General features: G+C 43.7%; 2 protein-coding genes across 11 annotated transcripts in view; both read right to left on the bottom strand.

Annotated features, from left to right (window-relative positions):
• The window catches only part of LOC147010281 (cytokine-like nuclear factor N-PAC), a 6018-nt gene extending 2418 nt beyond the window's left edge, over positions 1–3600 (bottom strand). The window contains exons 1-2 of the mRNA XM_085861654.1: positions 3481–3600; positions 3341–3377 (exon numbers count right to left, since the gene is read on the bottom strand). Of these exons, the coding sequence (XP_085717780.1) occupies positions 3341–3377; positions 3481–3512 (69 nt within the window). The 5' untranslated portion in view covers positions 3513–3600. The remainder of the gene's footprint in view (positions 1–3340; positions 3378–3480) is intronic.
• Positions 3601–12153: 8553 nt separating this feature from the next.
• The window catches only part of TRMT1 (tRNA methyltransferase 1), a 110847-nt gene continuing 95378 nt past the window's right edge, over positions 12154–27622 (bottom strand). For 8 of the 10 annotated variants that reach the window (XM_085861429.1, XM_085861426.1, XM_085861434.1 and 5 more), the window contains 3 exons: positions 27148–27267; positions 14754–14838; positions 12154–14622 (listed from right to left, as the gene is read on the bottom strand). In XM_085861429.1, coding sequence (XP_085717555.1) covers positions 14467–14622; positions 14754–14838; positions 27148–27267 — 361 coding nt within the window. In that variant the 3' untranslated portion in view covers positions 12154–14466. Of the gene's footprint in view, positions 14623–14753; positions 14839–17219; positions 26888–27147; positions 27268–27622 lie in introns of those variants that run through there. The other 2 variants (XM_085861425.1, XM_085861433.1) reach the window with 2 other exon arrangements.

Below are 27622 nucleotides of genomic sequence, written 5' to 3'. Positions count from 1 at the left end.
TCCATAACCACGACCGCTTCACAACAAACCACGCCATCCTCACCACTTTACCCACAACCGCCAACATCACTTCACCACCTTCTCCACCCCGCCAATCACCTAACCACCTTCTCAACCACCACCACAAACGCCAGCCATACCACCACAAAACGCTAGCCACGCCACCATAACATCAACCACACCACCACCGCATTTCCACCTCAGCACGGTTGAGAAGCCTGGCACTCATCGGGGGAGAACGGACGACGGCCCCACCCTTTCCCCCCCCCCCAACGGCAAACACGTGCGGAAAAGGAAGCAACGATTGCCGACAGAAGTACTCAACGAGAAAGGCCCCGATTCAGGAAGTTTCCCGCGGGAGCTGGGAGGGCGGGGCGAGGGCCATGGAGATAAAAGCGAGCGCTGAACGCAGCGACGTGTATGTGGTGTGTGTGTGTCGTCGAGAAGAACCGAGTGGTGGGTCGTCGAAGAGAAGCAAGTGGAGAGGCGAGTGGAAGTCAGTCAGTGAGGAGCTGGAGAGGGTCCAAGAGGGATGCCCAAGCAAGTCACCATGAGGGTGGATGTAACCTGCGGTGGCCTCTTGGAGTTCCTTCGGTCAACCAAGCTCCTTGGACATAAAGACCCTAAGGGGTCCAGTCTGACCCCCTAGTCTTTGAGGGGGTCTTTTTCTTGCTTTGATTTGTGTGAATGTTGTGGCGCCGTGTCCCGCAAGTAGAACTGTGTAAGTGCTTGTGAATAATAATAATAATAATAATAATAATAATAATAATAATAATAAACGGTTGTAGTGCTTTGCCTTGTTCGTGTCTTATCCCCTCCCGCCAATTCCAATGCTTTTCTGCATACGTGCATGTTGGCGTTTTGATTCCATACCTGCATACTTGATTGCATACGTGTCGTTTTATAAATAAATGTCCTTGTGTGAATGTTAACCCATTCATCGTGTCCTCTTTCCCCATTGAACTGCCGTATTTCTCTCGGAATAATAACGGGATTTTTAAGAGCCGATAAAAGAATTGGGTCCAACGAGGCCTGGCGATAATACACCGCTCGGTTATCCCAGAACAGAACGAACCGCTTAAGCGGTTCGTGTCCAAGCAGGCCTTCGTTGAGATACGGTCTCTCGATAGCCTGCCCGCGCGAATACTTAGGTATATCGATAATTTGGCGATTGATCTGTCGCACGCGGGTAGAGTGTTGACTAGGCCGTGGTGTGCGCTTGGAGCACACCCGTGACTGGTTTTCGGTGTTGTTCCGGAAAGTCGCGACTGAATTATCCATCCGGTGGGCGAGACGACCGCCATTGGCTAAAGCGGCTGTTCGCACGCCGGCGGGCGCGAATTCATAACAATACAAAAGGAGCTCCAAGGAAGTGTAAGAGTGAAAATTGGGTGTTTTGGCTAATTAATACACTGCTTTTGAAGACAATTCACGGTCTTATTTAATTATATCCTTCATCAGGCGCTCCAAGCCCACCTCGCTCAATGGGGCCTTAAGGCATTTAATGGGTAGCCGAACTGGGATCTGAACCGCCATGTTTTCTGGTCTGCTCAACCGTGCCCTGACTTGGAACAAACTGCAACAATTTGTTAACAATAAATTTTTTGGGTTTTTTTTCCACCCCACTTTCCTCATTATCGAATGCCTGTTCATCATAGCCACAAATCGCTGGGTACATTGTAATGCTATAAACGCCCAGAGACGGTCGCGTTCGTGGCATCATTTCATTTCCGCACATTCCAGAACCTCGAGAATCTCCTAAATTAAGCCTAATTACAAAATTTAAGCTCCAGAATTGAACTTAGCAGCAGTTCCGACTCCTAAAAAAAGTGTTCATTTGTCCAATTTGGACATATTTGACATTTGGGGCATCTCCGGGAGGTGTATTGTTTAATATGACAGTTCGGTGATTGCTTATCACGTGCCAAGCGAGACGTTCATCAAGCATTTCGTTGAGTGCTTAAGCCACTGGGCGAGCGCTCTACAATAGTCGCACTGTCACTGAATGCTACATCGATCAACTTGAACAAAGTTCAGCGGCCATTCGTGGGTGTTAGCCATGTGTTTTTCTGCGGTGCATCAGACGGTGGGTGGCTCGCTAAAGATGTGACATTTTATTTTCCACGACATTTCCCATTTTTGTTCTTCCATTATATGACCCTTCACTTCGCCATAGATAAATACAAATAAAAATTTAACGTTTCGCTTTTAAAAGTTTATTTAACCATTTCATGGATTGCTTGGTGAAGCCACTTGGCATGTGTTCTTCAAGCTTCAATCAACGGCGATAACGCGGTTCAATACCGGAGAAAAAAAGAGTGAATATAAATGATATGATCAGATTGAGTAAAAAATGCTTTCAATTGTTATGAAGTAATGCATTGCCACATCACGGCAGGAAAGCTGAGAGGTATGCATGCTCACTCAAAGCTGTCTCACCTGGGTTTGAATCCTAACACAGCTATAAACTGTCATCCCAGTGTTTCAAAAGAACCGATTCATTAATGTGTGTGCTGTCGCTCGGATGGATGTGAAACTGGGCATCTCATTTGCTGGAATCCCTCTCCCCTCCCAACCCACAACCCTAGCCCTCCTCTCTCTTTGCTGTGTGTCTGTGTCTGTGTGTGTGTGTCTCTCCCCCCCCCCTTTCCACCCCTTTATATCCCCATCAGCAAAGCGACGGGTTGTATTTGCGAGTAAATAATAAACAACAGGTCAGTTCTGACTTCCTAAAACTCCTTAATAAGACTCCCCTGCCAATTTGGATGATCGTATTGAAGAAGCAATAACAGGGGTGCTAAAGATGTTTATAACCTGAACAATTCAATGTGAAAGAACCGATGTCTTTCACATGAACAAAGGTGTATGTGGAGGTGTTTCACATGAAACAAATTCCTCAAAGGGGAAGGAGGGGGGGGGGACAGACGGGCAGGGGAGCAAGGCACCGGTTGACGGTAAGACTGGCAAGGCTGGGGCACAGACAGGGGGCACGGTGCCGAATTGGGGGGTGGGGGGCACGGCGCCGGATTGGGGGGTGAGGGGGTATTGCATCAGGCAGGAACAGCATAGTGCAGGGAGCCAAGAGTGCACGGTTTGACGATGTGCAGCACATAATGAATATGAATGGTGTGCACAGACAGAGACACAGACACAGACACAGACACAGACACAGACACAGACACCACTGATTTGAACTCTCACGGTATCAATCGATCGTTGGACGATTTAAACAATGGCACTTTCACTCTCGAACACCTAACATGACGGTAAATGGACGTGAGGTGGGGGAGTTGGGGTCGACAAAATCGAACACGTTTCAGGTAAACAGTTGAAATCGCACCTTCCCGGGCCAAGGAGGATATTTCCCCATCTTCCCCCTGAAAGAGAAACACGTGTTAAATTGTTTAAGAACATATTGTGTACAAGAAGCAGTGAAACGTTAAAAAGAAAGATCTCCGTGAAATGGCGAATTCGATTCACCAGACTAAGTCCCCGATCTTGAAATGCGCCATTTTTCCGAGCACTGCGCGCGGTCACGTGTCCCGTGTCCCGGCGGTCACGTGTCCTGACGACTCGCCTCGTTTTCCTCTTTTTTTACACACTTTCTCACCTTTGCATCATTTAAAGAGCCGAGGAAACCGATTGATTTCTGAAACGTTTATCATTTCAGTTATTGGGCTCTCAGCCAGAAAAATATATCAAGCAAGTAAAAGTTCAGCCCAGCTAACCAATCTCCCGTGAATACACCCTAAATGTACGGCAAACGGATGAGCGAGCCCTAAAACCGGGAAACCGATCATTACTGAGGAAATTGAGTTTCCAAGAAGAGTTTAGGAAAATGCGGATTTGTGCAGCACGAGAAAAGTCTAAATTAAGATTAGCAAGAGAACTTCCGGTCTTGGAAAGAGTTCAAGAGAATTTTGGATGAACATGCAGGTACGGACTCTTGCGGGGAGTAGCGGGGACTGCTGGGATTGTGGGGACTAGCGGGGACTGCTGGGATTACGGGGACTGGCGGGGACTAGCGGGGACTGCTGGGATTACGGGGACTGGCTGGGACTTGCGGGGACTGCTGGGATTACGGGGACTGGCGGAGATTGCGGGGACTGCTGGGACGAGCGGGGATTGCGGGGACTAGCGGTACTGACACGACAATGTTCAAATGGACGACTCTCGAATGAAAGAATGACGAGTCAGAATACTGCACATCGACTTCTTGGAGTACACGAGCCGCCATGGATCCGTGTGTGAGGAAACGAAGAACAGACGTGTTGATGTTTGTGGGGGGGTGTTGATGGTGTGGGGGGGTGTTGATGGTGGGGGGGGGTGTTGATGGTGTGGGGGGGGTGTTGATGGTGTGGGGGGTGTTGATGGTGTGGGGGGGTGTTGATGGTGTGGGGAGGGTGTTGATGGTGTGGGGAGGGGGTGTTGATGGTGTGGGGAGGGGGTGTTGATGGTGTGGGGAGGGGTGTTGATGGTGTGGGGAGGGGGTGTTGATGGTGTGGGGAGGGGTGTTGATGGTGTGGGGAGGGTGTTGATGTTCGTGGGGAGGGGGTGTTGATGTTCGTGGGTGGGGGGTGTTGATGTTCGTGGGTGGGGGGTGTTGATGTTCGTGGGTGGGGGGTGTTGATGGTTGGGGGGTGTTGTTGGGGTGGGGTGTTGATGTTTGTTGGGGGTGGGGTGTTGATGTTTGTTGGGGGGTGGGGTGTTGATGTTTGTTGGGGGGTGGGGGTGTTGATGCTTGTTGGGGGTGGGGGTGTTTATGTTTGTTGGGGGTGGGGGTGTTTATGTTTGTTGGGGGTGGGGGTGTTGATGTTTGGGGGTGTTGATGTTTGGGGGTGGGGGTGGGGTGTTGATGTTTATTTTGGGGGTGGGGTGTTGATGTTTGTTTTGGGGGTGGGGTGTTGATGTTTGGAGAGAGAGACAGAGACAGACAGACAGAGACAGAGACAGAGACAGAGACAGAAGGGGGGAGGGGAGAGAGGGGGACAGAGACAGACAGACACACACTGAGACTTTTGGGGTCCTTTTAATACAAAAGTAAAATAGTATGCATGTATAATTTACAAATCAAACATGCCAAAAAAATGAAGAAGATAAAAGGATTAAAGTGAGGAGAAAACCAGGAATAGAAAATCAAAAAAACGTTCATTTCAACTGCAAGCAAAACAAACAGAAAAACAATAAAAGAATACTACAAAATTTAAAAGCATTACATCATTTTAGGAATGACATCAAAAATAATACTAATTCATTTCGACGTACTTCACACTCTCTGAGCTCCATGTTTTCCACAAAAATATCACCAACATCCATGGATGGCTTTGGTAAATTTAAATTCAACTTTTAACCTTGTATAAGCAAACTCACTGAAAAATGACATGTCACATTGTTGAAGGTGTTTTTCACTTCTCTTCTCCTTTCTCGATAAATATATAGCAAGCTCTGCTGTACCTACAAAAATACACAGCACTTCATACTATCTGCCATGTTGGCATTCTTTTTTTATAGCCAAGAATTTACGATCGAAAAGTAAACACGAAATTCATTTTGAGAGAAACAAAATTGAACCAATGAAATAATGGAAGAAATCTTTCACAGTCAATAAAAAAAGTGAACCATGTCCTCGTTTACAGAGCAAAATGGACAGCTCCTGACATACGTGTTACATGGGATGATCCAGTGAGCAAGGCGCCAATGGAGATCTCCCATTCTTTTGGTGATTAGTTTACCATACATTGATTCCGATACAGGTCAGTGGGGGGACCGGCAGGAAGTAGCCTCTTCCAACGTGTTACTCCGTTTAATGGTGAAATGCCGGGTATCTTTAAACATAACTTGTACAGGTTCTTGCTGGAGGCGTCATCTAATTCATTTGACTCTGTGCTAACATGGGGGTGTTGATCTCTGGGAAAACAGTCAAAAATCAGTTTAGGGAAATATGGTTCATCAGGATGATCATGAGCATTTTGAGTCAAAAATAGTCGTAATTAATTATTGTTTTGAACAACTTTCCTCATTATTAGCCCAATTGTCCTCTTGGATCAAATCCCTGTTGAGGTTGAGATTTCCTCCACAGTCTTCCACCCTACATCAGAGTTTGGCCGTACGTGCCATACTTTGTTTATGCCCGCATCATTGAAACGTTGGCACACTTCACGGCTCATGAATATATCAGAAAAGAGACGGTTAAACAAGTTCAAATTGCAAACATCCCCCGTGGGAGTTCATTCATACAACTGTCAGGTGAGCGATAGCACGGACGACAGATAGTTTTGAAATTTGGTAAGATTTTCATCGCATCAGAAAAATAAACCAGAAAACCTCACAAGATTGAGGCTAGTTTCATATCATCATTTGCGACTTAATTTTGCCCAGCACATTTAAAAAGCAAAATATTTAGATCCTCGTGGAGGAACTCTAAGTCTGACTCATGTTGTTATTCTTCATCTTCTTCTTGTGGACTTTTTTGTTTCACAGCCTACAGTTTTCATCGAAACTCCAGAAACTTGGCATATATAAGTAAAAATACCCTGCGCAGACAGTAACCATCTCGGATTTTGAAAATTCCTCCGAGAAAAAAAGTTATGACATCAAAATATCTCCGCTAATGGAAATCGCCGAAAAAATTATCTCCGAAACAAGGCAAGCTTTTTGAATTCTGTTTGCGGGAATCGAATACGGCATTAGCAGAGATGAATTACCGCACATATGATACATCACTATGATGTCATTCCTATTTTTTGACATTTTTTGTTTCACAACCCAGAGTTTTCATCGGATCTTCGTGAAACTTGCCATGTATATGCAGAAAGCCCACACGCAGGCATTAACCATCTCCAATTTTGGAAATTCTTCCTAGAAAAAAGTTGACGTCATAATATCGCCGCTAATGGCAAGCGCGTATACCATTATCTCCGAAACTAGGCAAGCTGTTTGAATTTTGTTTGCGGGAATCAAGCCGGGCATTAGCACAGATAATTTATCGCAAACCTGATACATCACAGTCATATTCGTTTTTATGACGTCATCGTCAAGAGGACGAGGATCTTCGCTCATTTGAGCTTGTTAAATAACAATTTTAAGAAAATGGGCCGAAAGGGCCGTTTCTCAGCCCAAAGGACCATAATCTCACTTTGGGCTCAGTTAATGCCTGCGGACTGACCTCGAGAATATACCTGTCAAGTTTGGTTTGGTTCCATTCACTAATAACCGAGAAATAGCTATTTTAAGAAAATGGACCGAAAGGGCCGTTTCTCGGCCCAAACGGCTGGAATCGCACTTTGAGCTCAGTTACTGCCTGGGGAATGGTCTCCAGAATATACCTGTCAAGTTTGGTTCGGTTCCGTTCACTAATAACCTAGAAATAGCAATTTTAAGAAAACGGGCCGAAAGGGCTGTTTCTCGGCCCAAAGGGCCGGAATCGCACTTTGGGCTCATTTAATGCCTGCACATAAATGTCTAGTATATGCCTGTCAATTTTCATCGAATTCTGTTCACGAATAATGGAGAAATAGACGTTCAAATGAACTGTACACAATAAAAGAGAGAACGCGAGTGGTGCTTCGACCCTGTGGGGTGGAACACCCCACGGGGTAAAAATAGCGGCTCAACTTCGTACATCCCTGGGGAGTATGCGTCCGCTTTGCAACGCACAGTGAGTCCTTTCCAGGCATTAAGAAGGCTCTAATAAAATAAGGTGAGCAATGACGTATCCACAACCTTGAGGTGTGTCAGAAATACTTCGAGACCAGAGCCGAATCTGCCCGCCTGCTGCAAAATGTGAAATGCCAATGGGTGGTTTGGCAGGTGTTCAGCGCGTAGAAGGCATTTGATGGAGCACAAGCGAAAGGCCATGATGTGGGATTTCACATGAACAAGGTTTTGACCTCCATCGGACGAAGTATGGCATATTACGTTTGGCCGCAGCCAATGATGGCCTCCCCCAAAAAAGTCCACCAATTTAGCCTGGATCTTGCCCAGCAGTACTTCTGGTGGTTGCAGGCAAATAAATCTAGGCCATAGAGCTGCAGCAACCAAGTTATTGGCCACCAAGACACACCCTTAAAAGATAGGTGTGGTGGAGCTCTTCTCCACCTGTTCAATTTTCTACTGATTTCTTCATTCATGCCTTCCCAATTCTTTTTCACAAATCGTGTGGAACCCAGGAAAACACCAAGATAAGCAACACCTACCATCTTTCACAAGTGGCGGTGGAGGTGTCAAGACAGGAAGGCAACTATTCAGGTATGGCACCCACAGAGCCTTACTGTTCTTCCAATCAACTTTCAGGGAAGAAGTCAGGAAAAAAGTTCTCAAGGATTCAGCAAGTGCAGTGATATCTTGGTTGTTCCTGATTATGACACAAACATCGTCGGCGTAAGGAGATATCATCAACGGAGCACTCCTTGGAAAGGAAGTTAGACCAGAGATATTCTCCCTGAGTGTACAAAGTCATGGTTCCATTGCCAACACAAAAATAAAAACTGGGCAACCCTGCCACACCCCTCTCTGAACCTGTATTGGGGAAAATCAATTCATTGTTAACCTTCATTATACTAAATATGTCAGTGTATAATAATGATATTGTTGCGGTTGAGGAAATTCGCAAACCACCATTCAGGTCCCGTTGGTGAGATATCTCTGTAAGTTCATGTGTAGTTAGCCCCAAACCCGTTGTTCAGAGGGAATAAATGTGATTCATTCGGGCTGCGACCCTTTAAGATAGCCGTTTTTCTGTTCTATCTTTATTTTGAACCAACCACGTCTCAACCGCCATCACACAACAACCACCAACCGCAATGCCGCTTCACAACAACAACAACGCCAACAGCCACGACCTTTACCTTCACAACTCGCTCCCGCAAACATCGCATCACCGCCATTCCAAACGTCGCCATGGCCATGGACCACCACTTTAAACCCTCCACCACCTTCGCCTCTCCTTCTGCGGCCATTCCCGCACCGCTTGTGGGCACCGAGCGTCAGGCTGTCCTGGCCTCGTGCGGGACGCGCGCCGAGCCGCGGGTGCAAAGTGCGGCCTTTCCGAGGAGAATTCGGATCAGGAATGATACACGCCCACTTCTGATCCGTCCAATCGGCAAGCGCGGGGCAGTTTGGCCCCGCCTCCAGGCGCGTCGGAGTAGAATCGGGATATGCAAATTCGAGGATCAGGGGAGACTCACGCCCCCTTTTCTCCGTCCAATGGGCGAGCGTGGCTCCACCCCCGAGCTCGTTCTGATCCAGAAATTTGCATATAGGTTCTCCTGCCGGACTATAAAGCGCCGAGCGCGGGGCGAATTTAGTCAGTTGGAGAAGAGTCAAGGCGAGTTTGAGAAGAGTCAAGTCGGGTCTGGAGTGGAGAAGTCTGTCGGAGCTTGCAGTCTGTCGGGGTTCGGAGTCTGTCGGGGAGCTGCAGAGAGAGGAAGCCTGGAGCGTGGTCGAGGTGGTTTGCTGCAGTCGGCTGAGGAGAATTGCGGAGGAGGCCGAGTGGCTCGGGTCCAAGGCAGGGAAGACGGCGGTCGGCGACGAGCTCGCAGTGGAGTCGCTCGTCGCGGGACCCAAGCGGGCCAGCTGTCCTCTTTCCCCAGAGCATCAACAATTCCCCCCTTTTTCCCCCCTGCACTGAGATAGTGCGAAAAGGGGGCCCCGTTCCCACCCCACTCCAAGCAGTGCCAACGAAACCCACAAAGGAACGCGGAGTCGGGGCACCGCCACGCCGCCACATTTGCGGCTCATCACAAGACACGGGTAGGATCCACCCGGTCTCGCGGCCCACAGGCCCCTTCTGCCCCCTTGTCTTTGAGGGTGGCCCTTTTCTTTTGCTTTTGAGTAAATGTGTTGTTGGCGCCGTCTGTAAAGTAAAACTGTGTAAGTGTTGCCGTGTGCTCGCATAGTCGGTAGTAGATCTGCATTGTTGTGTTTCTTTTGTTACATCTGCTTTTGGTGCTTAATTGTTGTAATTGTATGTGTGTGCTCTCCGTGTGCCGCGGAATAAATGTGCATTATGTTGAACTGTTTTTCCCGTTTCGCTTCGTCTTTTCTTTAATTGAATCTCCATCTTGCTTCACGTAAAGGGTTGGTAGTGGGCTTAATACGCCCGATAATTAATCGGAACCGTCGAGGCAGACGATAACACCGCTCGGTTATCCCGATAGTACGGAACGAGTCGCTTAAGTGGCCCGTGTCCGAAGTCGACCTGCGGCGAGGTGCGATCGCCCGGTCTACCCTCCGCGTGGGTACTTAGGTAGGTCGAGTTTGGTGAACAAGCCTATCCCAATGACAACTTATCGGCCCAAACAGCCTCACTAATTCTCAATACGCACCGTGCTGGGTCAATGAAAGAAAGTGACAGACAACGGGCTGGTACATTGAACAATTGGGGGGGTTTATTTATCAGGGGCGCAAGGGAGTACAAAGAGCAGTGTTATCCGAATATGCAGGAAAATGTACAATGAACAAAAACACTTAACAATTTCAACTTACAGACTGGTGCCACACACACACACACACACACACACACACACACACACACACACACACACACACACACACACACACACACACACACACACACACACACACACACACACTCAAAGAAATCGCGGCCATGGCCTTTATTTGACCCTTCATCTGAGGAGGATAGTTCAGCTGAGGGCAGGAGCCTACACTTGCACCTGTCCGCCTCGTGCGGTCTGGTCGAGACGAGCTGGTTCGGGGCGGGGGGGGTGGACTTGAACCCACACACCTCCGTCGCCGCACCAAGCACCAGGGGCCAGGAACGACGCAACGGACGCCAGCCAGCACGAGAATGGACCAGACGAGATGAGCACCCGCGGGTAGACGAGAACGCCAGCAGGCAAGACGAGAACGCTAGCAGGCGACGAGGCTTCTTCTCTTTCCAGCAAAGGCAAGCCGAATCAGAGCAACACGCTTATTAATAATTCCACTGGTGGTGCTCCGGGCAAGCTTCATGTAAGGAAAAATCTGCACCTGCTGCTTCTCTTTTTTCACGACGGCTCGCCACCTTCTCTTATCCTTCCCCTCCCCATTTGGAGTCTTTTTATTACAAAAGTAAAATAGTATGTGTGTATAATTTACAAATCAACCATGCCAAAAAAATGAAGAGAAAAGGATTAAAGTGAGGAGAAAACCAGGAATAGAAAATCAAAAAACGCTGTAACCAAAAAAAAAAAATGTAGGAAAGGTCACATGGGGCAATTACACACTGGGTAAAATTGGTCTTAATCCCTATATACTTAACACCGGCGCCCCCCCCCCCCCCAATGTGCAGCTATCTTATTGTTATTATTATAATAACGCACTTCTTTCAAGGCTGGCTTGTAAATACAAAAATGTAGGAAAGGTCACATGGGGCAATTACACACTTGGTAAAATTGGTCTGAATCCCGATCCACTTAACACCGGCGCCGCCGCCCCCCCTCCCCGTGTGGTGATAAGTAACACTTAAGCTCACAGTTTCCCTACTTAATTTACATTGAGATGTCTCCTACACATCCACGGACCAAGCAACTCTATACTATCCTCGCTTTCCTATGAAATTCCTCCATCTACCCCCACAACTATAACAATATGATTCGGAATGAAAGGGATGGATCAAACGTAATATATGAATGTGTGCTCATAATTGATTGGATTATTTTGCACGTGCCGGTGAGTGGATGAATATTTGCTCACCCAATCGGCAAATGTTCCGGGCAACGATTTCTGTCGTGTGTTTTAAATTTAGCCAAGTCTATTCTGAATACAAGTTGAGGCCGGACTTCCAAAGAAAAAGTTATCGATTTATACAGTACAAATAAAAGGAGCATTAGCCAACGTTACAGTTACAACCGGCAGGATATTCTTCTTTAACGGCCACAATTACTCCGACGTTCTTGTGGGGTGGGCTGGCTAGGTTTTTTACGAACCAGCTGTCCAGGCGTGACATTAGACTAAGGTTAAGATAGGAATTTTTTATTTGTTTCAATGTTCATGGTGCCGGTAATATCGCACCTACTCTGAGCGAAGGATGCTGTGGGATCTTAACGTCCATGAACTAATGCCAGCAGACGCTTGTTTACTATTCATCCGAGGGATCTCAGTAAGAACTGGCAAGAAAACGAATAAAATGAAGCACAAAATAGACAAACCAACCCAAACAGATTGGTTTATTATCAGCATGCCCCATCAAGGTGGAAACAAATGATTGCTTTTTAAAATATATAAATAAAACTATGCACAGTTAATTCATACAGTGCCGATAGAAACTCTGTACTCCCTTTCAAATTTTTCACCTTTTGTTACCTTGTAGCCTGGAATTAAATTGCAATAAATGAGTTTTTTTTCCACCTCTACACATAACCCATAACTTGCAAATGAAAAACAAATTATACAAATTTCACAAAATTGATTAAAAATACAAAACTAGAATATCCTGCTTAGACACGTGTCCACCCCCCCCCCTCCTCATAATAGCAATTGTAAATTATCTCAGGTGGAACCAATCACCTTCAAAATCAAAATCACACACCAAGTTCATTGGCATCCATCTGTGTCAAATTGTAGTGATTCTGATTATCTATATATTACTAAAACTCTCATCGTGTGTGTGTGTGTGTGTGTGTGTGTGTGTGTGTGTGTGTGTGTGTGTGTGTGTGTGTGTGTGTGTGTGTGTGTGTGTGTGTGTGTGTGTACGTGTGTATGTATGTTCCTGAAATACAGCCAAAACGGTGCACGATAGCGCAAAAATTTTAGGGCCACCTTACTCACCATTCGCCTGCGGTGTGCAGTGTCAAGTTTCGTTCAAATCGGGCAATGAAAAAAATTATTAAAAAATCAATTCCCAATTCAGTCAAGTTTTGGTATGATGATCCATAAAGCGCAAGGACAAACCATGGAGAATGTTGATATACCTCGAGAGAAACCAGTTGGCTGAACGATGACTCCTGAGGTAAAAGTTCAAATTTTCTTCAAGTTAAAGTTTCATCACTAAATAACATTAAAATTGTGTCTTTTTTTTTTTCCATCAACCGCTGTCACAAGGGAACCCAACGGGTTCACGGGTCGTCTAGTTTCAGAATAAAATCAGCTGTTCCTGTACGTCTCCTCTGCTGGGTAGTGAATTTCACAGCAGACTCAACCATGAGCACCAAGGAGCTTTTCAAAAAAAAAGTTGTGGAAAGGCACACATCAGGGGATGGGTATTACAATATTTCAAAGGGCTTGAATATCCCTTGGAGCACAATCAAGACAATCGTTAAAAAGTGGAAGGTGTATGGCATCACCAAGACCCTGCCTCGATCAGGCCGCTCCTCCAAACTGGATGACCAAGCAAGGAGGAGACTGATCAAAGGGGCCACCAAGAGGCCAATGGCAACTTTGAAAGAGCTACAGGGCTTTGTAGGAAAGACTGGTCACTGTGTGCATGTGACAACGATATCCCAAGCACTCTACAAGTTTGGCCTGTATGGTAGGGTGGCAAGAAAGAAACCATTACTCAAAAAAGCCCACCTTGAGTCCCGTTTGAGGTACGCAAAAAACACAATGAGATTCTAAAATCATGTGGCAAAAAGTGTTGTGGTCTGACCAAACCAAGATGGAAATTTTTGGCCGAAATGCAAAACGTTGTTTGACGCAAACCGAACACAGAACATCACCCAAAGAACACCATCCCTACTGTGAAGCATGATGGTGGCAGCATCATGTTATGGGGATGTTTCTCACCTGCAGGGACTGGAGCACTGGTCAGGATAGAAGGGAAAATGGATGGAGCAAAATACAGAAAAATCCTGGAGGAAAACCTGCTGCCCGCTCTGCAAGAAACCTGATATTGGGACAGAAGTTCACCTTTCAGCATGACAACGATCCGAAGCACACGTCCAAAGCTACATTGAAGTGGCTAAGGAACAAAAAGATAAATGTCCAATCAGGGTGTACAAAATTAGTAGAGACCCCAACAGACTCAGCTGTAATTGCTGTCAAAGGTGCTTCCACCAAGTATTAACTCAAGGGGGTAGACACTTATCCAACCAACATGTTCTAGTTTTTTTATTTTAAATGAATTCTCTGAAATTTGTAGAACTTGTTTTTCAGTTCGAGGTTGCGTGTTACGATGTGTAAATAAAGAGAAAAAAAAAACCTGATTTCATGCAATTTAATTCCAAGCTACAAGGAAACAAAAGGTGAAAATTTTGAAAGGGGGTGTAGACTTTTCCACAGGAACTGTATGTACTTTGAAATACCATGAAAAGGAAATAAAAATTAAAACACATGAATTGTGAACGAAATCCTTTTTTAAAATATTCATATTTCTTCTACACATAGATTTTTAAAAAGAAAACAAAAAGTGTTCCTTAAAGAAAGGGTTAAACTTATTGCGTGGACCTGGCACGTTTTCCATTTGTTAAATCATGGTAAACTGCTGTGCCATTCCATGAAGTCTCCAAAGGAATAGCATGCTTCGCATTAAGCTGGTCCCGTCTGTGTAGGAATGGCAGTGTCGACTGTACCATCACTCAAACTCCCCCGAGGGCCAGAGGCTGTGTCCATCGACAATTGTTCCCACTCACTTTGGCCAAAATGAACGCGTGCATCTGTGTCCCCCTGTACCTGCACCACAAACTAACAACATTTAACTTCTAACAATGACAAACCCTCACAATGAAAAAAAAAATCCATTTGATTTCAAGAGATAAAAAAATACATCATTAAGAAAAACATAACAAAGGAAGACATGATTTTTGTTTTGCTACCTTTTGATATTTTTGGGAAGGAGAACTCTTCAGGTTTGACAGTTTGTGTTTCGGATGCTTTTCTTGAAATTGTCGATCATCATCACTAGGGCCCCCAAAAAAAGCAACAATGATTTTTTTCGTTATTTTTGTCACAATTCAAGGTGAATTACATAATATAAATAACTCCGATTTATAATGAACTCCACAAAAAAAAAGCAAAGGAGAGTGCCGACATCCATCCATCCATTGGGACCATACTCTGTGCAGAGCGTTGGTGCTGCCTAAGCAGTCTACTTGGCTATTGAGCATAATCCTGGACGAGTCGCCACTCCAACACAGTATACCAGCAATCTGGCACTCATTTTGCCGGCCTTGGAAGGATGACAGGCCGAGTTAACCCCACCTGGTATTAATTCAACAGCTGAGCGGGATTTGAACCCAGGACCCACGGATCCCAACCCACTACCCTAACCATTGAGCCAACACCAGGCATAGAGTACCGACGAATCTGAGAAAAATATTTGTTCTGTCATGCTGTGCATGCAAGGTTCCTGTAATGTCTCCACTTTCCAGAAGCATATGTTAACAATGTTGACATAATTATATGCAAAGACAGCATTGATAATACCACTTGTGGCAACTTTTTCATTAAGGGTGAAAGTTTCTTAATTTACAAGCACAACAATAATAAAATGTGTCCTTCCTGCTTATCAGAGAAAACCTTTTGACATGTCTGACATTTCTCTCATTAAAGCCTAACTTAAGAATGCAACAGCACAATGACCAAAACGGCTCTAAAACCACTTGCACAATCAATTAAATGTGTCCATTAAAACTCCAAGAGAATAATTTTTAAAATTCATACTTGTAAAAAGTCAAACATGTCAAGATAATAAAGTCTGTTGTAATCGCCTTCTACCCACTCATGGTGAATCAGCCACGAGGCTGTGGGGGAAAACCCATGACATTCTGCGTTCATCAAGGAAAAGGAATATTTATGGGGCTTCAAGCACCAAAAGACCATCAATAACATTCATTAATCTGAAATTGATGATATACTTTCACCACCTCATGAAGAAGCCATCCTGATGAAGAACGCATGGAGATTTCCTCAAATAAAATATATTCCCACAAAGAAATAGATACATTCCTATAGAAAGTCTACACCCCCTTTCAAAAATTTTCCAAAAGTGTAACCAATCACCTTCAAAATCACACTCCAATTGGCCTCCAGCTGTGTTAAATTGTCGTGATTCTGATTATTTCACAATAAAATCAGCTCCCTGGTGTGTGCCCCGGTTAGAATAGGTACACCATATCCCTGCATGTCGTAAGAGGCGACTAAAAGGGTTGGCGTCAGGAAGGGCATCCGGCCATAAAAACATCGCCTCAAAAGGAAACCATGACGAGTACAACTGATGGGCAGGGTACAGCCCGAAGTTCCCCGTGGGGGTCCTCACCCCCTCTCGTTAAAACTCAAGGTGGGGAACCCGATCTAAATAAGGGAGGAAATTTTTCCATTTATGATGACCAATCGTCTGATGCCCCATGTGGAGATCGGTTTCTGAGGTTTGGGACATGGAATGTAGGGACAATGACAGGGAGATCAGGAGAAGAGGTTGAAACATTGGTCAGAAGAAGAGTGGACATATGTTGTGTGCAGGAGACACGATGGAATGGAAGTGGTGTGAGAATGGTGAAGGGTAGGCAGGGACAGAAGTATAAGTTTATGTGGCAAGGGTGCCGGGAAGGCGTGCATGGTGTTGGTGTCATGTTTTCTGAGGAGTTTGTAGACAGTGTAGTGAGTGTGACTAGAGTGAGTGAAAGGTAGATGGTGAGAATCGTGATTGGAAATCTCTTGGTGAACGTCATCTCGGGATATGCCCCGCAGGTCGGTCGAAGTGATGAAGAGAAGAACATGTTCTGGTGTGCGATGGAGAAGTTGATGGAAAATGTGAAAGATCAGGATATTGTTGTGGTAGGAGGAGACTTGAATGGACATGTGGGAAGGAGTCCAGACGGTTTTGAGGGAGTCCATGGGGGTTATGGATATGGTGTGAGAAATGGAGAAGGTGAAAGGATTTTGGAGTTTGCTGATGGAGCTGATTTGTTGATCTGTAATACTCAATTCCAGAAAGCGGATAATAAGCTTATTACCTACACGGCAGGTGGGTCGACGACAACCATTGACTACCTGATGGTGCGTAGATGAGATAGGGGAAACCTCCGGGACACAAAGGTGATCCCAGTGGACGAGACTGTTTCACAGCACCACCTGGTTGTCTGCGATATAAGGGTGAAAGGTGTGAGGAGAATTCAGCAGGTGAAGTACCAACCGAAGATGAAGGTGTGGAGGTTGAAAGAGGCGACAGTGAAAGAAGCATTAAGAGAGAGGCTGAGTATGGTGGAGGATGATGTGGTTGAGCTTGAAAGTGGTTGGATGTCAATGAAAGATAGTCTATTGGAAGCCATTGGTGAGGTATGTGGATGGACAAAAGGACCACCGAGGAACTCGGAAACATGGTGGTGGGATGATGAAGTTGGAAAGATGTTTGAAGAGAAGAGAAAGAAGTTCAAGGAATGGCAAAAGGCGAAGGGTACGGTGGTAGAAGAGGCAGCGCATGAAAGTTATAAGGTAGCCAAGAAGGCTGCAAAGAAAGAGGTAGCAAAGGTGCAGGAGGCCTATATAATTGGAAAATGTTCAGAGAACGCTTCAGAAGAGGGTAAGAGAGCGGTATTCAGGATTGCAAAGCAGATCGCGAGAGAGAGGTTTGATGTGACGGGGGTGAGTTGCTTGAAGGATGAAGTGGGACAAATCGTTGTGGACTCAGATGGAATTAAAGGAAGATGGAAGAGATATATGGAAAGGCTGTTGAATGTAGAAAATGAATGGGATAGAAACATCGAGAGTAATCCAGTTTGAGGACCAGCAGAGAAGATAACTGAGAAGGAAGTTGAGGAAGCTATAAGAGCAATGAAGAGTAGAAAAGCAGGAGGGCCGACGGGAGTTGTGGGAGATATGTTGAAGGCAGCGGGAAGTTGGGGTGTGAAGAGAATGACAGAGATCTGTAATCTGGTGGTGAAAGAAGGCCGCATTCCAGTGGATTGGGAACTGAGTACCCTCGTCCCTCTGTACAAGGGGAAAGGTGACCCTCTGGACTGTGGCTCCTATCGAGCAATAAAGTTATTGGAGCATGGAATGAAGGTATTGGAAAGGGTGTTGGAGAAGAGGATAAGGAAGAAGGTAAAGATTGACGAAATGCAGTTTGGATTTATGCCAGGAAGAGGAGCGACAGATGCAATATTTATTGTAAGGCAGTTGCAGGAGAAGTACATGGAGAAGAGGAAGAAGTTGTTTTTTGGGGTTTGTTGATCTGGAGAAAGAATTTGATTGGGTTCCACATGAAGTAATGACATGGGCATTGAGGAAGTTAGGAGTGGAGGAATGGTTGATCAGAGTAGTGATGGCAATGTATGAGAGAGCACGCACAGCTGTAAGGACGAAGGATGAAAACAGTGGTGAGTTTGAGGTGAAGGTGGGAATGCACCAGGGGTCGGTACCAAGTCCACTTCTATACTAAGTCCACTTCTATTTGTAGTTGTGATGGAGGTGCTGGCTCAGAGGGTAAAGGAGGGTTTACCATGGGAGCTGCTGTATGCAGATTATCTGCTGTTGATTGCAGAGAATATGAATGGACTGAAGGAGAAGATGAACAAGTGGAAGGAATGTATGGAGGCAAAAGGTTTGAAGGTGAATATCGGAAAGACGAAGGTAGTGGCAAGTGGTAAATCATGTGGTGAGGTGGAAAGGACTGGGAAGTGGCCGTGTGCTGTGTGCAGGAAGGGTGTCGGAGTGAACTCCATTCAGTGTACAATGTGTGCTGAATGGGTTCATCAAAAATGTAGTGGGGTGAGAGGGTCATTAACCAGTGTGGCAGCTACATTCAAGTGTAAGGTGTGCATAGAGGGAGCTGCAGATGAAGGAATTGTTGAGTTTGATCTTGGAGATGGTGTGAAGCTGGAAGGTGTGAAAACATTTTGCTATCTCGGAGACATGCTGAATGGAGAAGGTGGATCGGACTCTTCGACGGTTGCTCGAGTGAGATGTGCATGGAAGAAATTTTGGGAACTGAGTGGCGTGCTGACGAAGAGGGGAGTGTCGTTGAAGCTGAAGGGAAAGGTGTATGCTACATGTGTGAGGAGTACGATGATTTATGGGAGAGAGACATGGGTACTGAACATAGAGCAGCAACAAAGGCTGGAAATGCGAATGGTTCGGTGGATGTGCGGAGTATCGTTGAGAGAGAGGAAGACAAATGATGACTTGCGGAAGATGATGGGAATAGATTCTGTGATGGAGGTTGTGAAGAGAAACAGGTTGAGATGGTTGGGTCATGTGTTGGGGAAGGATGAAAGTGACTGGGTGAGAGGAGTGTTGGAAATGAGTGTAGTAGGAAGTAGAGGACGGGGAAGACCGAGAAAAACTTGGCTAAAGGTGGTGGAAGAAGAAATGTGGGCAAGGGGATTAAGAAGGGGAGATGCAGAAAACAGGGTAAAGTGGAGAAGATTGTCATGGGGCCTGCAAGGCTAACCCCCGCTTTAGCAGGGAAAATGGCCTTTAAATGCTTGTTTGTTTGTTTTAAAATCATCTGTTCCTGTGGGTTTCCTCTGCTGGGTGGTGCATTTCACAGCAAAGATTCAACCACGAGAACCAAGGAGCTTTCAAAAGACCTTTGGGATAAAGTTGTGGAAAGGCCCTGATCAGGGGATGAATATAAAAATATTTCAAAGGCTTTGACTATCCCTTGGAGCACAGTCAAGACGATCATTAAGAAGTGGAAGGCGTATGGTCCCACCAAGACGCTGCCGAGATCAGGCCGTCCCTCCATGCTGGATGACCAAATAAGGAGGAGATTGATCAGAGGTCACCAAGAGGCCAATGGAAGCTTTGAAAGAGCCACTGTACATGCTTTATGGGAAAGACTGGAAAGGTCACTGTGTGCATGTGACAACAATACCCCAAGCACTCCACAAGTCCGGCCTGCACAGTAGGGTGGCAAGAAGAAACCCATTACTCAAAAAAGCCCAACATGAATCCCGTTTGAGGTATGTAAAAAACCACTCCAAGGATTCTGAATTAATGTGGCAAAAACTTTTGTGGTTTGCAGAACCCAAGATGGAACTTTTTGGCCTAAATGCAAAATGTTATGTTTGGTACAAACCCAACACAGCACATCACCCAAAGAACACCATCCCTACTGTGAAGCATGGTGGTGGCAGTATCATATTATGGGGATGTTTCGCATCAGCAGGGACTCGGGCACTTGTCAGGATAAAGGGAAAATGGATGGAGCAAAATACCAAAAAAATCCTTCAGAAAAACCTGCCGCCCCCTGCAAGAAAGCTGAAATTGGGACGGAAGTTCACCTTTCAGCATGACAATGACCCAGAGCACACAGCCAAAGCTGCACTGGAGTGGGAACAAAAAGATAAATGTCCTTGAGTGGCTCAGTCCCAGCCCTGACCTAAATCCATTCGAAAATCTGTGGCATGACTTGAACATTGCTGTCCATCAACACTCCCACACAACTTGACCGAACTTGAACAGTTTTGTCCAGAAGGATGGACAAATATTTCCCAATAAAGATGTACAAAGTTGGTAGAGACCTATCCGAACAGACTCACAGCTGTAATTGATGTCAAAGGTGCTTCCACAAAGTCAAAACTGTGCATGTCAAAGCTGTAATTGATGGCATATTTTATTTTGACCACCACATTACCTTGACCATCAACATTTAGGGATAGAGTACACATGAAGAAAATGTGTCCCCATCTACAATATCTCCATAAACTCAACATCATGAAAATGGGAGGAAAATTATTGAAGTTATAATCAAAAAGGTGTTTTTTTTTTGTTAATTACATAGGTCACAATCTGACAAAAGCAGGTCAAGGGTACGAATCAAATAACAGGTGTACAACTTCAACGCAGAGCTTGCACCTGTTGCTGTGTTTGAGCCTGGGGAGTGACTGCTGAAATCTATCTGTCCGTGTTCTTCCCGACATCTTTGTGGTTTGTTTCTTTCATACTTTTCTTTATTCATTCTAATTCTTGTGTTTTCTTCTCTTTCATCTCTTTTACTCTCTATTCCGCTCTTTCATTATCTATCTCTCTAAAGAGAAGTGAATTAGTGCAGAAAGCTTTCTGTAAGTTTCATTTGGCTGTACCTGGATGGGTTTGAGGGTTGTGAAGTGGCAACTGAAACCCGAATCCTGTCCAGCTTCCTCCTGATGACTCCATCTTTACTCTTTACTTCTTTGGGTTCCTTCTAATGACTCTAATACAGTATTTGGTCTTCTTGATGAATCACCCTGCCTGTGAAACACTAGGATGACGGGATGACATGGGGATGACAACTGGGTCGGGATTTGAACCCTGGCTAGAGAGCTTTGGGGAGAGTGTGCATAGCTCAAGGTCATCCTGCCAGCCCCCTGTGTTAATATGATTATCAATATGCCATTATCAATTGACCGAATAATTTGTGGTGAGAATAATTTTGACGAAAAATATAACTTGGATGACAGAGGCTGGAGTCGGGATTGGAGGAAGATGTATCAATAACCTAGGGTATGCCGATGATACCACTTTGTTGGCAGAAAATAAAGAGGACTTGATGAAACAGCTGCAGACAGTGAAGGAGGAAAGTGAAAAAGCTGGTCTGTATATAAACTTCAAAAATATTAAAATAGTGTCAACCGAGAAGATTGACATGTTCAGAAGGGGTGTATTCCATTACCAATCAGCTTGTAGAGCGCTCGCCAAGTGGCTCGCTTGATTTTAAGCACTTAAGCAAGCACTCTAACAAAATGGTTAAAAAGGAATGGCTGGTTTGGCAAGCGACAGCAAACTGATTGTTAATGGAACACACCCCCAGTGGATGGGGTAAGGGCTGTAACCAAGCGATCTCTGCTTGAGCTTTGGAAAGAAGTGCAGGATAGGGATGTTTGGAAACATCTGATCATGAATGTCACCAAAAATTGGCCATGACTTAACGAAACTGGATAACTCGTTATAATATCACCGATAGGTGTGTGGACCAGTGACTGTTAGCCGATACACTTCCCATGCTTAAGTACGTCAAATTTTCTCCAAATTTCCCTCTGCCAAGTATAAAACAATGCCAACGAACCTTAGGAATATGGTGATGCATCAAATAAAGGTCACAATTTGGCCGTGACGGTGTTGGTGGTAATATTACATTTGAAACCATAGTCGGGAGGAATCGCATATGAGGCCCCAATATAGGTTATTAACAATCCATATACAGGCCACATATAATCTGATCATGGCCCGAAAAATCGAACAGGCAAAGGGATTCATCATTCATGTGTAAAGACTCATGTAAGTAGCTTTGTTAGCTAAAGGACGTTGCTGCATACCTGAAGGCATAGAAAGTCGAGACAGCTTTGATCCGTTCATCTGAGGGGGACGCGATAAGTATGGAATGCCTTTATCACATCGAGTTTCCTACAAACTTCTTCCAGTTTAATAGCGACTGTTTAAAAATGTAACTGTACGTTCGACAGAATTCTCTGACTCAAATGTGGTTATAATAATTTTTACGTCCGGAAGATGTGCCCCATGAAACACCACAATAACCTAGTATATACCTCAGCAAGGAGTTTGTGCAAGGCGCAAACCCCCCTTGAGGATTGGGGGGGGGAGTTAAATCGTTACAACCTCTGTCATGTGACCATCCATCCATCCAGCAGGACCATACTCTGTGCAGAGCTTTGGTGCTGCTTAAGCAGTCTCCTTGGCTATTGGGCACAATCCTGGACAGATCGCCATTCCAACACAGGATACCAGCAAGCAGGCAATCATTTAGCCGACCTCGGAAGGATGACAGGCAGAGTCAACCCCACCTGGTATTAATTCAACAGCCGAGTGGGATTTGAACTCAGGATGCTAGGATCCCAAGCCCACCAACCTAACCATTAAGCCAACACCAGGCACATGTGACCCATCGTCCCCCTGTCAAGTTTGGTTGCAATTGGATAAGTAACCACCGAATATATCGCAGTCAAAAAAAAAAGAAGTCAGACAGACACCAAATTGTGTATTTTAATAAGATTTTCAATTTGATGTTATAGGCTTTTCTGAAATGTGGCTTAAAGAAAACACGTGGCTTCCATATATGACAGGTTATGATTTCTTACATAAAAGTAGATGTGAAAAGAGTGTAGGTGCTGTTGCTTTGTAATTTTCAAAACATATTTTCACATGTTGGATGTGATGATTTAACATTGAATGAAAATTTATGTGAATCGTTATTTGTTGAGATTTATCAAGACAATAGCAAAAACATTATTGTTAGTGTAATATATAGAGCCCCGGAGGTAAATTCTGAAAAATGTATTGATGCCTTGGATACACGATTGGCTGTACTGGCATATCTAAAGAAAATTAAAATGTTTTCATCATGGGGGACTTTAATATCAATTTTCTTAAATATACAAACAATTTAATACAATTTAAGAGACAAGCAATTTAACTCAGTATTTTGTGAATACTTTATTTATTTATTTTTGTCCCCTTGATTACGAGACCTACACACATTACACGTACAACGGTTACCTTGATTTGTAATAGAACAAACCAATGTGATTTATCTACCACCAGTGGCATATTGTATTGTGATGTCACTGAACATCTACCCACATTTCAAATAATATCTCTGCATAATAAAACTACACCAGTGGAGAAAAAGATAATTATTTTTGTCAAAGAACTGACTCGTAATTTATTACTCATTTTCAGAACGATTTGAGAAATAGTAATTGGGATGATATTCTCTTATTAGGGATGATATTTTTTTTATTTGAGAAACAGCAGATAAAGGAGATTAGGCAGGGAAATATGTTTGAATATCTGGGAAGAACAGTAATGAGGTAGAGGTACGGAGGAGGATTCAGGTGGGTGCGAATGCGTGGAGGATGGTGGAGGGAATGACAGACAGCAAGATATTAACAAAATTGAAAGGGAAGGTTCTGATGTCATGCGTAACGCTGGCCTACCTTTATGGTCTGCAGACAGTGGCACTGACAGAGAGATAACCACAGAGGCTGCAGGTTTGTGAGAACAATTGGGTCAGGAAGATTGCAGGAGTGAAGATGGTGGAAATAAAAATAAAAATGACCGTTTTTACAGCCATTTTTCCCTGCTGTGCAGGGGTTAGGCTTTTTCTTGAGGCAATGTTTTATGGCCGGATGCCCTTCCTGACGCCAACCCTGGTCGCCTCTTATGACACACAGGGATATGGTATACCTATTCTAACTGGGGCATACACCGGGACCAGTACACTGTTACTCACTTCGCCAACCTCAGATGGATGACAGGCTGAGTCAACCCCCTGGTGTTAATTCAGCAACCAACGGAGCTTGAACTTAGGATCCCAAGCCGCCACCCTAACCACTAAGCCAACACCAGGCTTGGAGTGAAGATGGTGGATAAAAGGAGAATAGATGCACTGAGGAAGGAGATTGGTGTGGAGATGAGCTTGACAGGGGGATTGGTGAAATGCTGGCTGAGATGGGCTGGACACGGTGCAGATGGTGGAAGGGAGAATGACAAAGACAGCGGATAGGTTGAGGGAGAAAGGTCGGATGAGAAGAGGTAGACTGTGGTTGAGATGGAAGGATTGTGTGAGAAGGGATATCTGTAAGGTAGGGGTGGTTGGAGAGTGGAGATAATTTGGCTGAATACAGAGGGGGGTGGAGGAGTTCCATGGTCAAAGCAGGGCAGAAGCAGGGTGCCATCGGAGCTCACCCCTTATAAAGGGAAGAGGAGGAGAAGAACAACAGAAGTGGAAATTTGTGATATCGTTAATTATTTTAAAAACAACAAAGCCCCTGGCTTGGACAGATTTAGCCAGAAGGTGATAAAATCTGTGATGAAACAAATTGCTGGGCCAATGTGTCAGATTTGTAATTTGTCTTTGAACAAAGGGAGATTCTCAGATAAATTAAAAAATATCAAGAGTTACACCAGTGTTTAAAACCAAGGAAAAAGCGAACTTACAAATTATCAGCCAATTTCAGTACTTTCTGTATTTTAAAAATTGTTAGAATAAATTATGTATAGAACATTGTTTAAATTTCTAAATAAACATAAACTTCTTTGTAAAACTCAATATGGATTCCAAAAAGGCCACTCTAGGAAGATCGTGGGAGTTTGATTGACCTCGCCAACAAAATTATCGATGCTTTTGAAAGCAATTGTTCTGCTATTGGCATTTACATTGATTTATCAGAAGCTTATGATACCATTAATCATAAAGTTATGCTGTCAAAATTGTATTATTGTAGGATTCAGGGGTAGCTTACATTTGGTTTACAAGTTATTTAGATCGCCGCATCCAGTGCACAAAGTATCAATCTTCTTTATCTGAATTTAAGAACATATCCTGTGGAGTTCCTCAAGGTTCCTTTCTGGGTTCATTATTGTTTACATTTTATATTATTGACATTCACACATCTAAGTTTATTTTCTTTTGTTTTATATGCTGACGACACAAATGTTTTGCATAGCGATAACAGACTCATTAAGTACTGGTGTCAATTAAAATATTTGACAAATGTGTGAATGGTTTCAAGCAGTACACTATCTGTTAATGCAAAACAATTTCATTGTATAATTTTTAGGAAAAAAAGAAACTTCAGATTTAGACCAAGTTAAGATCCTGGTGAATCATGAAAGAATACCTTGAGTTGAATAGACTGCATTTCTTGCTGTTTATACTGATAATCAATTATCATGGAAATTCCATTTTCATGAACTCAAAAAGAAGGTTTCCAAAGGTATTGGTATTATTTCAAGACAAGCGTTTTCTTCCCCAAAATGTACTCCGACTGTTATACTGTTCCCTCGTACTTCCTTATTTATCATATTGCACTCTTGTATGGAGAAATACATTTCAGTCAAATATTAATAGATTCTTTGTTTTCCAGAAAAAAAACTTATTCAAAGAATATTTTACAGAAAAAAAAAACACTGGGATCCCAAACCGATAAATTATTTTATCACCTAAAATTACAAAAACTGCTCATCTCACAACTTCACTGATAAGGTATTTTTATGTATAAATGTGTGAATGGACAGGTCCCTTCTCATTTATGTAACCTGTTCGTTTTTAATGATGATATTCACCAGTACACTACCAGATCAATGTCTTGTATTCATCTCCATAAGCATAGAACGGCGTGTTTTCAGCATAATATTCGTTATTCTAGCCCTAAACTTTGGAATGGTCTGTCAGGCAGCTTAAAATATGCTTCCTCATTGAAAATATTTACACATATGTTTAAAAAATGTTTGATTTTGTGTTACGATTCATAACAGTATAACTACTTTGATTTAAATCCACTTTTCTTTTTCCTATGTTGCCTCGAATTACAAATCAAAGTTGTATTCCCATTTACCTTGTACCTAGGTTTATTGTTTATGTAATTTGATCGTATTGTTATGTGCAATTTTGTGTTATTGTTATGGTGTCCCCAGCATAAGCAAATTGCTTCTCGGGATTGGCGCCACTTTCTGTTCATGTTTTGTATTGTATTTGAAGGAGGAAATAAATGTTGATTGATAATGATTTGAAAAAGATTAAATCGACATATCTAGACCAAGTCATAAACCTCGGTCAAAGGCCCAACCTCAGAAATATCCTTTTCCGGGATTATTTCCACGTAGACTATTTGGTGTCCATCCACAACTGCATAAAAACAGCTTGTATTAAAACGCAAAGTCTATTGCTTTATATCTCAAATAAATATCTCCAAGTGTTTTGACATGAATAAGTGTTTCCTGGAATTTGCCAATCTTTGTTCCACTGGATGATTGATTTACATACAAGTCACCTGATAACCCACTTATTTTGTATCCCACTGATAACCTCCATCTGAGAACTCTTCGGCTCTGATTAAAGGTTAACACCCAAAACGTCAGCTTCTCCTCGATTCCCACGGCAGGCAGCAAACATCAATGAATTCTCTTATGGACTCGACATTGTTTATCTGAGAGCATACGTTAGAGAAAGATAAAGACCTTTTTGCATGAAAAAAAAGAAGAGATCTGGGCACCTTGTCAGTAGACACTGAAAAGAGAAAAAGATGAAAACAAAAGTGTACCCCGGGCAAAAATGCTACAGTAAGTACTACAGCATACGAGAGTTATACTCATACACTGTAGTTGGTCGCAGGTCCTACTATAATAGTCTGCAAATAATGACTACAGGATAAGAATGCTATTTTTGTCATGTACATGAACGTAATTCTAAAAAGGAAAATCAGAAGAAGAAAAGGAACAGAAAAAAATGTTTGGAAAAGGTTTGTATAAAAAGAAGTGTAACATTACCAAGACTTTGCACGGGTTTTGGGTCCCCAGTTTGGTAAGGGATTTTCTTGAAACCTCTTCAGTCCCTTCTGGCGTGATGGAGGGTTAGCATCTGATCGCACCACAAAGTTTGCTTCAAGTCTGTATCAACAAAATAAAATAAAATAAATGTTCTTAGTGGGATTTTAGATTTTTTTTAAAACCCCAAAAAACAATTAATTATATGTAAACAAATTTTAATGTGCTTCAGTTATGAACTTCAGTCACACAAAAAAAACAAGACATGAAGGTCTTCTTTCAATTCCACATTTAAATCCACATCAACCCTCCCAATCATTTTAGTACAGCGGATAAGCTCTCATATTTGAACAAATTGTGCATTTTATGAGAAAAGCATGAAATTTCTAGCAAAGTTAGGTCATATCATAATGTTTATTTTCGGATGTGGAGGGAAGTCAGATTTGACCTCTGAGGGGACAGTGAGAGGTCAAATCCA

This window comes from Eptatretus burgeri, chromosome 17 (assembly GCF_056783735.1).
Source record: "Eptatretus burgeri isolate ZD-2024b chromosome 17, Ebu_testis_v1, whole genome shotgun sequence".
Classification (NCBI taxonomy): Eukaryota; Metazoa; Chordata; class Myxini; order Myxiniformes; family Myxinidae; genus Eptatretus; species Eptatretus burgeri.
The sequence above is the reverse complement of the archived record's forward strand: the minus strand, read 5'-3'. Positions and strand labels throughout refer to the sequence as shown.